Source organism: Cyprinus carpio, chromosome B20 (assembly GCF_018340385.1).
Source record: "Cyprinus carpio isolate SPL01 chromosome B20, ASM1834038v1, whole genome shotgun sequence".
Taxonomy (NCBI): Eukaryota; Metazoa; Chordata; class Actinopteri; order Cypriniformes; family Cyprinidae; genus Cyprinus; species Cyprinus carpio.
Window position 1 is genome coordinate 13,091,156 of NC_056616.1, and position 13,068 is coordinate 13,104,223.

The window sequence follows — 13,068 nt, forward strand, 5'->3', positions numbered from 1 at the left end:
GGCTAACTGCTAGTTGGTCAGACTAGTTCTTAAGACAACATAGAGGCCAAGTTTACGCAACTGTTATATCACTGTTATACTCACATGACAGTGCAGAATGATGGTCCATATCAGGCCCAGAATGATGGAAGGTTTCCCCTCTATGATGTCTGGGATGTTTATGTTCACCAGCTTGATCTGAGAGGACGTAAACATTTGTTTATGTAATTTGTATATAAATGTTAATATCCTAACAGATGGAAAATCATCATCGGTCTTGTGAGAATCACAAAAACTCTCTTACTGATTTATTCTTCAAGAAGTTCAAAGCAGTCTCGATGTTGCCTCTATGCTGAAACACACCATGACCCCGCTCGCGCTTCTACAGAGAAACAAACAAACTCTACTCTAAGCAGCATTTTTAAACATTTCAATGATTCAGCATAAACAAATACTGTACTTTCTTGGTTGAATCTCTGTGAATCTCAGTGGTATGACGGTGATATTCAGCACTCACCATGCACTGGCCACTCATCACCTCCAGTAGGTCAAGCAGTCGAGTCCCATCTCGAAGATCTGAGAACAGATCCTGGACAACAGCTGGATGGCTCCTCTGAAAAACACACATCAGTTTTCTATCTGAACGTGTTAAAGGTGTTCACAGGGCAATACACTGAGCGTTCCTGGTGTCAAGCTATGCTGGCAGAAATATAAATAAACAGTGAAATAAACAAAGCATGGCAAGCAAACAAAACACACAAAAAAGCAGAAAAATGTAGAAAAATATAATTGAATATATTATTCATTTATTAATTATTATTAACTTATTATATTAACCCTAAAGCCTACTATATAATTTGATCGAAAATTGTTAAGCCTTTAAATGAGCAACATGATCAAAATTTTATACCTTTATAGTAAGTTCAAAAGTTTATAATTTTTTTTGTCATAAAAATATCAGCAGTTGCACTAAATTACATATCTTTGCTCAGTATGGGCCTCTAAATAAAATTGAGGAGTTTTTTTTCCTCTGAGTCTGAGTATAATCTCCGTATATAAAGGCATATTTCACCCAAAAATGTTGATTTTGTCAATTTACTCATCCTCATGTCATTCAAAACATCTAGGAATTTCTTTCTTATGTTGGACACACAGATATTTTGAAGAACCAAACAGTTGTTGGTCCCCATTGTTTTCCACAGTAGGGAAAGAAGTACTATGGAAGTCAATGGGGGACCATCAACTGTTGGATTACCAGCATTCTTCAAAATATCTTCACTTAAAAAAAACGCCATAAAAAAAAAAAATTTAAAATTTACGGTAAAAAAACGGCAGCTGTGGTTGCCGGAATTTTACTGTAAAAATACGGTAGCAACATTTTAGGTTTTAAGGTTTTAACTTAAATTTACAGTTAAATTACCTGATATGATGTTAATATACCAACCTATGGAAGTACTGAAATCTGTTTTGTACCCTTGTAATATACTGATAACCACCAAATGCAGGTGGTGATGAGAAAGTCACATGATGAGCCAAAGCCCATCACAAGCAGCTTTTAAATATTAACATGTATAAAAGGTGCACAATGTCATTCACACAAACAGTAAACACCATCATGGTAAGACATAAAACTGAGATAATGCAATAACCATTCATTTAACAACATTAGGTGTAACACACAACCCTAATATACAAAACTGATAAGAAAAAACTAAGAAGAATCATAGTTAGTTCAATAAAAAATAAACATCAAATTTGAAATGTAACGCAGGGAATTCTGGGAATGTCAATTTACGGTTATTAAAATAAAAGTGGTTTGGAAATGAGTATTGATATTTTGTGACTTTTAAAAATGTAATTCATGCATCAAAGGGTTAATCTGATGTAAACACTAGCTATACAGAGAGATCACTGGAGCTCCACACAGGTTATCACTTGCAGGAGGTTTAAGAGCGCTTGCGTTTAAAACGCGGCCAAGTGTTGGTGGACGAGCTCAATGGCTCATGTTACAGGCTGCTGAAGTGCACCGCTGCCTATAAATAAATCAATCTCCTTGCCATATGCAATGCTCAAAGGCAGACAGAGCAGAACAGATCTTCCTTGCTGCCCAGTGAGTCAGCGATTCAGCTACGGCCTCAGTTTGACTCCTAACTCTTCTAGACTACATACAGTAGTTGGAGTCATTACAGTAAGTTATGAGTTGTTCATGGGTTTACCTTGGAGAGCTGCGCATTGATCCAGTTTGTGAATGTCCTCTTCTGAATCTGCTCCTGTTCCACTGTTAATAAAATAATATTACATCAGATTGGATTTATTCCGGGAGCAAACTCAGTTAAAAAAAAACTGTGTACGTAGGCCTATGTGTAGGAAACCGTATGAGCACAATGAGAATACATCTATGCAAAAGAATGTACACATCTTGCCAGAGAACAGCTCTGGGGCTTTCTGGTTTATAGCACATCAAAAACACAGCATGTCTTCATACATAACTATTTATAATCTGAGAACATGGCATGACCACTGGAAACCTGGCTCGATTTACCCATCTCTGAGCCGCCAACGACCTCCACCTCAAACAAGGTTTTGAGAGACACCATATTCTTTCATTTCTCGATGAAATTTTCCCTAATTTACAGTAGTGTTTCCCTGAACACCAATGCAGACGCTCAGTCGGCTTTACCAGCATCCCATCCAGTCCCAGTTGTATTTAATTTAAACTTCTTCCCATGCAATAAAAGGCAGACTGGGCTTTTCCCTCAATAGGAAATGTTCATTTCGTTTCATGGGACAAGATCCAATGAGATCCTGAGTCAGTAATTCATCTTGATATGAGCGCTGGCCCATAAGACAACGGACATCCTGTTTGCACAGCAGCAAAACGCACTTAACTGCTGTACAATGATGTTCCCACATGACATAGCAATAATAATCCATATGTTTTAATTAACAATGGAGTTCAAAAAAATTGAATGATTTAGGATTTTAAATGATTAAAAACAAAGAAATTATTAAATTAAATAAAACTAACCAAAACAAGGAGAGAAAACTAAAATAAGATGACCTTAAAAAAAAAAAAAAAATTCAGAAAAATTTAATACTCCCCCTAGAATGTTTATTAAATTAAAATTTATTTTAGCTAGTTGCCAAGTTAACATTTCTCATTTTACTGTACTAAAATAACTAAAACTGAAATGAAAATTACAAAAATTACAAACTAATTAATTTAATTAAATCAAAACAAAACGACTAAAACTAAAATAAAAAAGGAAATTACAAAAATAAAAACTGATTCAAAATGAATAAAAGCTAAAATAACACTGGTGTTGAATGTACTATAGCTTTATAAATTGAGAAAGGCCTTTGAATGTGATATCAAAAATATATACATTCCAACACAGAACTCTATTACATTCATAAAATTTAGCCTAACTACAACAGCTATCTTGTTAAAGTAACGTGCAAATAATTCTCCAGATGACAGAAGTGTCATCACTGCACAAAAGACAAACATGTGATGTCGCTCAAACATGACTTCAGACAAGCTGTCTCTCTTTAAGACTGGCCTGTCGTCACAGCAAACATTTGGCTGCCTGGCAACCGCAAACCAGTGAGCTCCAGCGCACACAGCGATGGTTTAAACTGACAGGAACGCTGAGAAAATGAAAGAAGAGACACCAACAACTTCAGCTTCAAAGCTCTTCGAGGGGATTTGGCTTTATAAAGCAGTTACAGCTGAAGTGAAGAAAGTTGGTAAATGAATAACCATTCAGAAAAATGAATAATACATCATATAAGAAATAATACAGCGTATTGCTCTCACAAGGTGGATTATCTGTTTGGCCGACCAATAGCAGATGGGGAGTGTGTTTGGGAAAACATTCATTCTTTTTGCAAATTGTTTGATGGTGCAGAAATGACACTATAACTATAAAGTTGGCAGGTTAAAGTAACTGTGTACTCAAGATCATGTTTACTCAGGTTGGTGATGAACAGGTTCTAGAAAAAGGAAAACGAGTTACTTTTGCGATAAACGTCTAGCACACCCTCCCAAAACATGTTTTTGTTTGAAAACTTGGTGAGTCAACGGTTTACGATTCCCACTCGCCGTCTGGAATCCACCCTAAACCTCCGAAAGAGGAGACAAATGGCAAAGAGACTGCAGAACAAATAAAACGGCTAACAATCCGCCTCAAGTGGTGATTAGCACATTTATCTTGCGATCAATTCTTTAGTCAACAGACACAAGTGGATCCTTTCAGTAAACGACGACTCATTCATTTCTAATTATTTCTTTACCAGTCAAGCCAAATAAAGTGCATTTAATTTAATCTAGTCAAAGTATAATTTTATATTAAACCTCATAAGCTTTTCGAAAAATATTTACACCATGGCTGTTAATGGACATTTTTGACCAGTAAGAGTGTAACTTTTTCATTTTCACAAGAGTAAAAACCTATATTTCTATAAGTTGAAAGAAAGAAAATACTACAGTTTACACTGTATTTGGGACAGATTGCTGCCATCTGGTAAAACATGTTATGAAAATAAGGCAATGTTTAATGCACCCACTTTGTTTGCAATAACTCTAGATTTTGTGTCAAACTAAAGTTTGTCAAAGTTTATACACTGCCATTCAAAATTTGGGATCAATAAGATGTTTAATGTTCTTTAATGGAGTCTCTTATGTTCATCAAGGCTATATTTATTTGATCAAAAATACAGAAAAAAAACAGTAATACTGTAAAATATTATTGCAATTTCCAATATAGGTTTCCTATTTTAATATACATTCAAATCATTTATTTCTGTGACACAGCCATTACTCCATATACACTGTTCTTTTTAACTTTTTATCAAAGAATCCTGTGATACAAAAGTATTAAATATTAAAAAAAATATATTAAGCAGCACAACTGTTTCCAAGATTAATTATAAATCAGCATATTAGAATGATTTCTGAAGAATCATGTGACACTGAATACTGGAGTAATGATGCTTTACACTGCATTACATTTACATTACATTTAATCATTTAGCAGATGCTTTTATTCAAAACGACTTACAAACGAGGACACTGGAAGCAATCAAAACCATAAAAAACTTCTTAAAAAAACATTTAAATTATTACTGTTAGAAACTTTTGAAGTATACTGTATTTACTTTCTATGCACCTGATTTAATCATCTGCAATCTGGATGTTTTAAAGTCTCACCCCATTTCTGTGTAAGTTCATTCAACATTATGTTATATATATTTTAACATATTTAAAAGAATTAGTCAGTGTTAGGTTCTTTCCCATTAAATTTCCTATGCTGTATCAAATTTGACCACAAAAGTGTGACATATTTTTAAAAGACCACTTAGACTTATCACATGAAGTCCTTTTATTCAGATAAAGATGAAGTAGGTAAAAAAATATAATTAAAAGTGAAGTGAAGACTGACCTTGTAAGAGTAAGTGCATATCATCAATGTCCAGTGGGACACCCCCCTCTTCCTCTGCAGAGGCCCTGCTGTCTCCCCCTGATGCCATTACTGCTGCTTCGACACTCTCACACACTCATTCCCACTAAAATGATGAAAAAAGTAAATAAAAAAAAAGGTTGTTAATTATTATAATCATAAACAGCACACTTCTAAGATTTGCATTAGATCTTATTCTTTCTAAATCAGTAAGCACAACATTTTTCATTTCCACCTCCTGTGCTCATGAAAACACACTGATAAAGTGAAAAAAAAAAGTAGGCTAAACTTGTATTGTTGCCTGTTTTGATATTGATCAGGAGACTGTGCAATGAAAACAACTTCACATGACTGATTCGGCATCAGTTAGCAAATATGAAAAAGTGACAAACACCGCATCACAGTTTCATAGGGCACAAAGGCTGACCCTTTCTTTTATTACGGACAGAGGTCTCAAATACTACATTGCAGAGATACAACATAAAGAACTCCATCAACAGACTCTTAATAATTCTGATGCTACTGTAAATGATTTTGGGGGAGAAAGGGCTCATGAACAGATAAACAACATCAGCTTAACGTACCAATTTTGTAGAAGGAAAGCAAAGAAGGAAGTGTCCTGGGGAGATTAGGCTAATCATATTCCAAACCCACACACAACACTAATAAAGTCTCATAAATGAATACAGAACAGTAAGTTACTAAGTGAATCAAGAAGGAAGTATGATTCAAAGGGAAGTACATAATAAATGCACATATGAACACAGACACACAGGCAGCCTGAGGGCTTATGACTTGATATAATAATCATCATTACTGAAATGCTACACTGACTAATGTATATTCAGTTATGGTTATGAGCTTAATACACTCAAATGGTATTTTAATTGTGATTAGATTTAAATTATTTTAATTGTGGCCTTTACTGTTTGACTAATAATAATAATATGATGATGATAATTATTATTGTTGTTAATATTATATATGATATTATATTTAGAATTTTTATTGATCACTATAATAATACTTTAAAAAGTAAAAATAATAATTAACATTGTTGTTATTATTGACAATAAGTATTATTATGAACATATGATATTAAATGTAATATATATATATATTACATTTATATTAGCAATTTATTGTTCCCAACAATAATAATAAAATGAAAAAGTAAATATAATTTTAACTATTATTATTATTATTATTACTGACAATAAGTAAATTATCATAGACATATACATGACATTACATTTATATTTATCATATATTATTATATTGTTCTCGAAAATAAAAAAAATAATAAAATGTTTAAAAAAATAAAATGTTACGTCAAGTATTTTTAACACATTTTTTGTTGTCAAATAAACAAAATGTATGCAACCACCATATTTAAACAATTAAGTATTTTTATAATATATTTTTAAGTTTAAAAAAATTGTATGCAAAAACCATATTTAAAAATTAAATCTCCCTTACCTGTATTGTTGTTTCCTATTAAACGCGCGTTTTTGTTCTGTTTTTTAAAGACCAACCAGCTAGACTCACTTTTTTTTTTTTTTAAAGGAAGAAAATAACTTCTAAAAAGCTTGTTAATAGGTCTCAGAAAAGCTGTTCTTGCACACATACATGTTGATATCAACACAAATGCAAGCTCATATGAACTCTGAATGAGTTACTTGAAAGTATAACAGATAGTGGCACCATCAAGGACTCTTCTGAACACTCGACCTTGTTATTAAATGCAAAAATTACTAAACGGTCATTAGAGGGCACTGCTTGAATCACTCCTGATTCTTCTAGAATACAGTCACACACATTCAGCACATGCGCACACACACACACACACACACACACACACACACACACACACACCTGTTGTTTCTGGGTGAGATTCAGACTCACCATCAGAACACAACCTAAAACAGTCAGAGATGTGGAAACAGCAGCCTCACTTGCTGCTGCCAATACTGACATCAAAAGGGCAAATGCAGCACTGGGAATATGCAGACATTGTTACCAGCTGTCCATGTACTTTTTTCCACATATGTGCACAGGTTGACTGACAGAGGTGTAAGAGAAAGGGCAAGATAGATGGAGAGACCGGAGTGGAATCTGATGCTATTAATAGGATAGATTGATGACATGCAAAAAGCATTCGGTGTCAGCTAATACTTGCACTGTGCATTGTGCATATGCGTAAACTTCATCTTCATTTAACATAATTCCCTTAAATAAGCATTTGAGACTAAGACTGCACCTGTATTGTTTCTGTAATCCAAACTGCATACCTGGTAACTGACACTAAGATTAAACAAAGCACAAGTGAATCTGGGAAGGTGCACTTAAAGAAAATAAACAGTTTCAACCCAAATGAAAGAATATAAAGTAATTACACACACACATTCACATATGTGCATAATTAGTGTATTCACGTAGGTACATAATTAGTGTATATATGTATAAACAAATGACATATAAACATACATAATGTATTGCATATTGAGATTTAGTATTTGCAGGATTGCCTTTAGTCTGGTTTTAATATAATTTTTAATTTAAATAAAATTAAACCATAACAAATTCAATTCAATTCAATTCAATGCATTGGTCCTAAAACAATTTCTTGTTTTACTTTTGATTTTTGGATGAAAAAAATCACCTAGAAATGTTCTTGACAGGCTTTCACCAAATAAAAGTACTTAAGTTCAGTCAAACAAAGGCTATGATGTTAATTCCATAAATGACCTTTTACACGAGTGACATTACAGCACAGCTGTATTTGGGGTCTCATAAATACAACCCCTAATGCGCAGTCATGAAATGACATACACGTCCTCATTCTCACTGCTCCACTTCAAGTGAAACTGTATCAGGTGACACTGCCTGTGGTGTTATTATTATTGCAAGGACACAGTTACCAATGTGACACTCATTTAAAGGTGGCTCACAAAACTACACAAACACATTTTAGGGTCATAATGCAAAAACAAATCCATATTTCAAGTCAAACAGTCTTTTGCACCCTCCAAAAACATCTATTGCATAAAAATAATGACTGTGCCCCAAAACATCTAACTAATTAGTGGAACAGCAAGACCAGACAAAGCCTCATTCTGAAAAGACCTGTTAGGTGCGGCGTGATACAGGCATGGGTGGGGATGCCATTGATAATCTGTTAGAAAGAATCACATTACTTAAACATAAGGACAGTGCTTTTTAACTCATGCCCCAGCAAAAATAAGACAACACAGGACATGGGGTGGGTGACCAAACCTGGTGTGTTTGGTACAATCTGTTCATCTGGTCATTAGATCTTTGCACCTGAGCTGTTCATTTGCACAGAAAAAGTTAGGAAAAATAACTCCTAAACTTCCATTATGTGTCACTTTTCTTTTTTAAATGATCAAACACTCAAATAGCGTAGTGTCAGAACTGCTTTGCAAATAGTTGCATTAATTCAGTGTGAAATAAATGAGCATGAGCATAAAGGCACATCAAAATAAAAAGTAAGAAAGCACCATTAATGCAGAAGCTGATGCCAATGTATGCTTCAATTACTTTCGATTAACCTTTTATGGTTTAACAACCTTTACTCTCACGCAAAAACAAGTCAGCTCTCTCGCACTACTACAGCCACACATAGAGTAAATAATCTTAATTAGTTTTTATTAAATAATCATTCTTTAAAAACAACTAACTACACAGACTACGAGATGTGCAACGTTAATGAACTGATGCTGTGGTTCATTTTAATGCATGCGACGTGCTTGACAGAAAGATGTTGTTTAGTATTGTCAAGGCTTGCAGTTCAACCACTCATTGAATACAGAAAGTTTTACAAACTCACAATGAATGAACGCGGTTTGCTGTTTCAGGCTGCTGACAATTCCTCTCAATTATTTCCCAAACTGCACCTTTGGAAGCACTGGAAGTGAAAACGAGCACTGCGCGCGGCGTCGCGGCAATTATTTGTTTGAAGTGTTTCTTTTAACTCCGCCTTCCATTCGCGTGAACTTGAAGTAGAACACACCTTTCATTAGCTCCAGGACGTTCGAATTATTTTAAAGAATCGGTTCGCTCGAACGGTTCGTTTCAATGAACTGGTTCAAAAAGATGAATCTTTTGAACCATCACTAATGAGTGTGTGACATTTTGTGTGTTCTTTTCTTTAAATGTTAGCCCTGCCGTTTTGTATGTGTGTTATTTGTTCATAATTTCATGTCACAATTTAAGTGCGAAATTGTTATAATGAATCATTTATAAGGAACCGGTTCAAGAGAGCAATTCATTCGCGACATTGAGGGATGTGATGTCCTTTTTATTATTTGTGCATCTGAGAACTGACAACAGGTTGCAGCCTTCATTAATCACTGCAGTGCCAGTCTGTTGTTAAACCTGTGTTTGCCTCCGCTGTCTAACTCTTCAAACAGTTTCAAAAAGCTGTTGACTATTTCCTGGCGTGCCTGTGTGTGTGTGTGTGTGTGTGTATGTGTGTATGTATGTCTGTATGGGAGTGAACTGGAGAAAGCGAGGAGAAGAAGAGGTCTGAGGTATTGAAATAATCAATAATTATTTTTGAATTTTTTTTTGGGAAAAGTGAAAAATTATGTTTTCAATTTATTAAACTTATTTCCTAATCTTGCTATGCATGCCATGCATTACTTAATGCTTGTGGAACAGCTAACGACAAAGAAAGAGGCACTTCACTGCCCCCTGTTGTCCGCAGGGATACAAAATCACGAGAGCATGTAGTGTGTTTTGACTCCGTTGACCCAGAAATTTAATCTTACAATGACTGTTGATCTCAGATACATATAATCTTATCAGGGATCTCAACCAACAACCGTAACTAATTTTCTGATTGGCTAAAAATGTTGGCAGCTCCTCTGACTTTTGGTGCACTGATCACGCGCCATGCTGCATCTTTCTCATTTCACTTTCAAAACAGCCATGAATTCTAACAGAATATTACAAACATTGCAATAAAATCTATATAATGATATGAAATGGAACTTGTGTTTTAAGTTTGCTTTGATGTCAGGGGTAAGGTTAGTGCTGTGCACGTTCTTGTGGTTCCCCCATCATGTGAATGAAACATGACTGTACAGTACTGTTCATCTTATGCGAGTGCATAATTGTAAACATTTATAATCCATCGTTTTAAAGGGTATAAATGAATTTTAAAGGGTTTAATTTAAAGGGTATAATTAATTATTTAACAAATAATGTTTATTACTTTTAGTTAAAACTCTCTACTGTAGAATGTATACCCTTTAAAAGAAATTGATTTTATTCAAAATATTAGCACTGGTGCAAATAGAAAAGATTTGTAAGAAAGGTGACTATCAGATTAATCTTCAGTGAATATAAGTTAAAAATAAATAAACATATATTTTTTTAAAAAAATCCTTGTTTGCTGAACAAATCCTACAGTCGCAAACTGTATATAGCTCATGCGCAACACCTAAAAAAAAAAACTATCGGTAGTGATTCAAATGCAGATACGCGGGAGATTGATTGAGCGGAGCTGATGCTGAAGAACTCTTCATGGACACATTGAGCTTTTAATAATACCCCTGAATATCAAGCTTGTTATTTTGACATTCACAACTTTATCGCTATAATCAATTACTTTTTTTAAACTTGCACTATTGTCATAGCCCTTAACTTCTGATCTACCACTTGTTGTTGGAACCATTTATTTGTACGTTTTCAACCAAAGAAATCAATGCAGTGCCTGCTGTTTCACATCCTGTTGTGAAAAAGACCATTTATTCCGTTGAAATAGTTTTATATATTTTTTTTTCCAAATATCCTTTAGTGGGGCTGATATATAAAGTGATGATACAATTTAAAATATTTAATTAGACCAACAACGTGATTTGTTGAAACATTAAGCTTTTCCATTGGCTCAACATGAAATTTCACATTAACTCAATGCTGCAACAAGTCCTTAACATGGTGAGTTGGAAATGTGATTTATTTTTGTTTACAGCTTTTGTGAGAATTATCAATTTTATTAAATATTAGCAACTTTTGTTGACTATGAACATAACATCATAAAACAATTTTAGTACTGCATAAAAACAAAGATATTTCCTGTTAAAGAATACAACTATCTTCCCTTTTGCCTGCCGACCGCATCTGCCATCTCTGCTGATCCAGAGTCTGTCTACAGCCATGGCAGGAACCTCAGGGATTGGACAGGCTGAGACAACAGGGGTGGCAGCCTTGACCCCTGCATGACTTGAACCTCTGCATCCATGACAGTAAACTCTGCATGATTAAGCATTAAAAGATTGCAATCTTGTGTTTTTGTTGCTGCCCAAATTAAAATTCTATCTAATTATCTAATTGAAATTAATTAACTTTAAAACAGACTGATGCAACAAACATTTTGTCAGAACCTCTAGTAAATGTTTTGTTTGGCTATAAAATTTCCTCACCACATCAAGACATCATGTATTGTAACAAGTCTGAAGAGTGTGTTATGTTCTGTTCAGGTGTGATTTAAGTGCATGTATATTCTCTTTTTGTGTTATGTGTTCTTTTGAATTGGGCTTTGAGGGGTGAGTATTCTTCTATTGAATAAGTCTATGCACTCATGTGTTGTTTTTTGTTGTTGTTGTTGAAGGTAAGAGCATCCATTACATGAGTGTTCACAATAATATAAAACTTAAAACTGTAACATGAGTCTTAGCACTTATTACAATCATTACAGTACTGTTTTTCATTTTATATATAAAATTCCATTTTATTAAATACTTTATCAATTTTATTATATAAAATAATTTTCACCGAATATCCTTTGATTGATCTGTTGTGTTATTAAAGTGATGTGATATTAATACAGTGTGTTTATTGTATAACCATTCCAAAGAAATTCACTCAGGTTGCTTTGCCAGTATAATTTTTGAATAGGGGTGTGTGTGTGTGTTGCAGTCTCCAGTGAGCTCGGTCGGTTGGAGCGGTTTCGGTCTTATCCCATGATAATTCAATGATTGTAAGGCACCATGTTTGTCTCAGGTATCCTTGCTTCTGCTTCCCTTGGAGTGGCGCCCACAACATGGCCATCTTTGGTAATCGTACCTGGGATAGCCAAAGAATATGGCCTGCTAAACGAAACTGGCGTTAATTCATCAATTCATTCCAGATCGACCATAGTCGCCGTATAACTGCCGTGGTCTTCCCAAGTCTTCCCAAGTTGACTCGCAATGACTATACGGAGGATCTTCCTCTTGGCAGTGCAGCTGTTAGCTCGCAGAGTGATCATTGGGTAGATCCAAGCAATGCAATATCGTCTGCAAAATCTAAATCTGCAAATCATCCTTCATCTCTTCACCATAGGCTGTGGTCACTGTGGTCGAGAGTACATCACATGACAAAATCCATAACAAGAAGAAAGAGGAATGGCATGTATGTGTATGAGCTCAAGTTCTTGCGGTTGATTGTAGAATGCATCCTTCACAGTGTTCTGCATCTTCCGTTGGGGCATAAAGTTGGACCTGGGCTTGCAAAAATGGTGGAAAAGTTCCAGTAAATTTCAGAAACATTCCAGAAGTTTGGGAAATTTCCAGGATTTTTTGGAATCTTCCAGGGATTTTTGGAAAGTTTCTGGAAATTT

The 13,068-nt window shown here is 34.6% G+C and overlaps 1 protein-coding gene across 1 annotated transcript in view; it reads right to left on the reverse strand.

Moving 5' to 3' along the window:
• LOC109105302 (nesprin-2-like) overlaps window positions 1–9,458 on the reverse strand; it is an 81,838-nt gene extending 72,380 nt beyond the window's left edge. Inside the window, 6 exon segments of the mRNA XM_042747483.1 lie at window positions 85–177; window positions 284–361; window positions 497–592; window positions 2,196–2,257; window positions 5,424–5,547; window positions 9,292–9,458. Of these exon segments, the coding sequence (XP_042603417.1) occupies window positions 85–177; window positions 284–361; window positions 497–592; window positions 2,196–2,257; window positions 5,424–5,511 (417 nt within the window). The 5' untranslated portion in view covers window positions 5,512–5,547; window positions 9,292–9,458.
• Window positions 9,459–13,068: the final 3,610 nt, after the last annotated feature.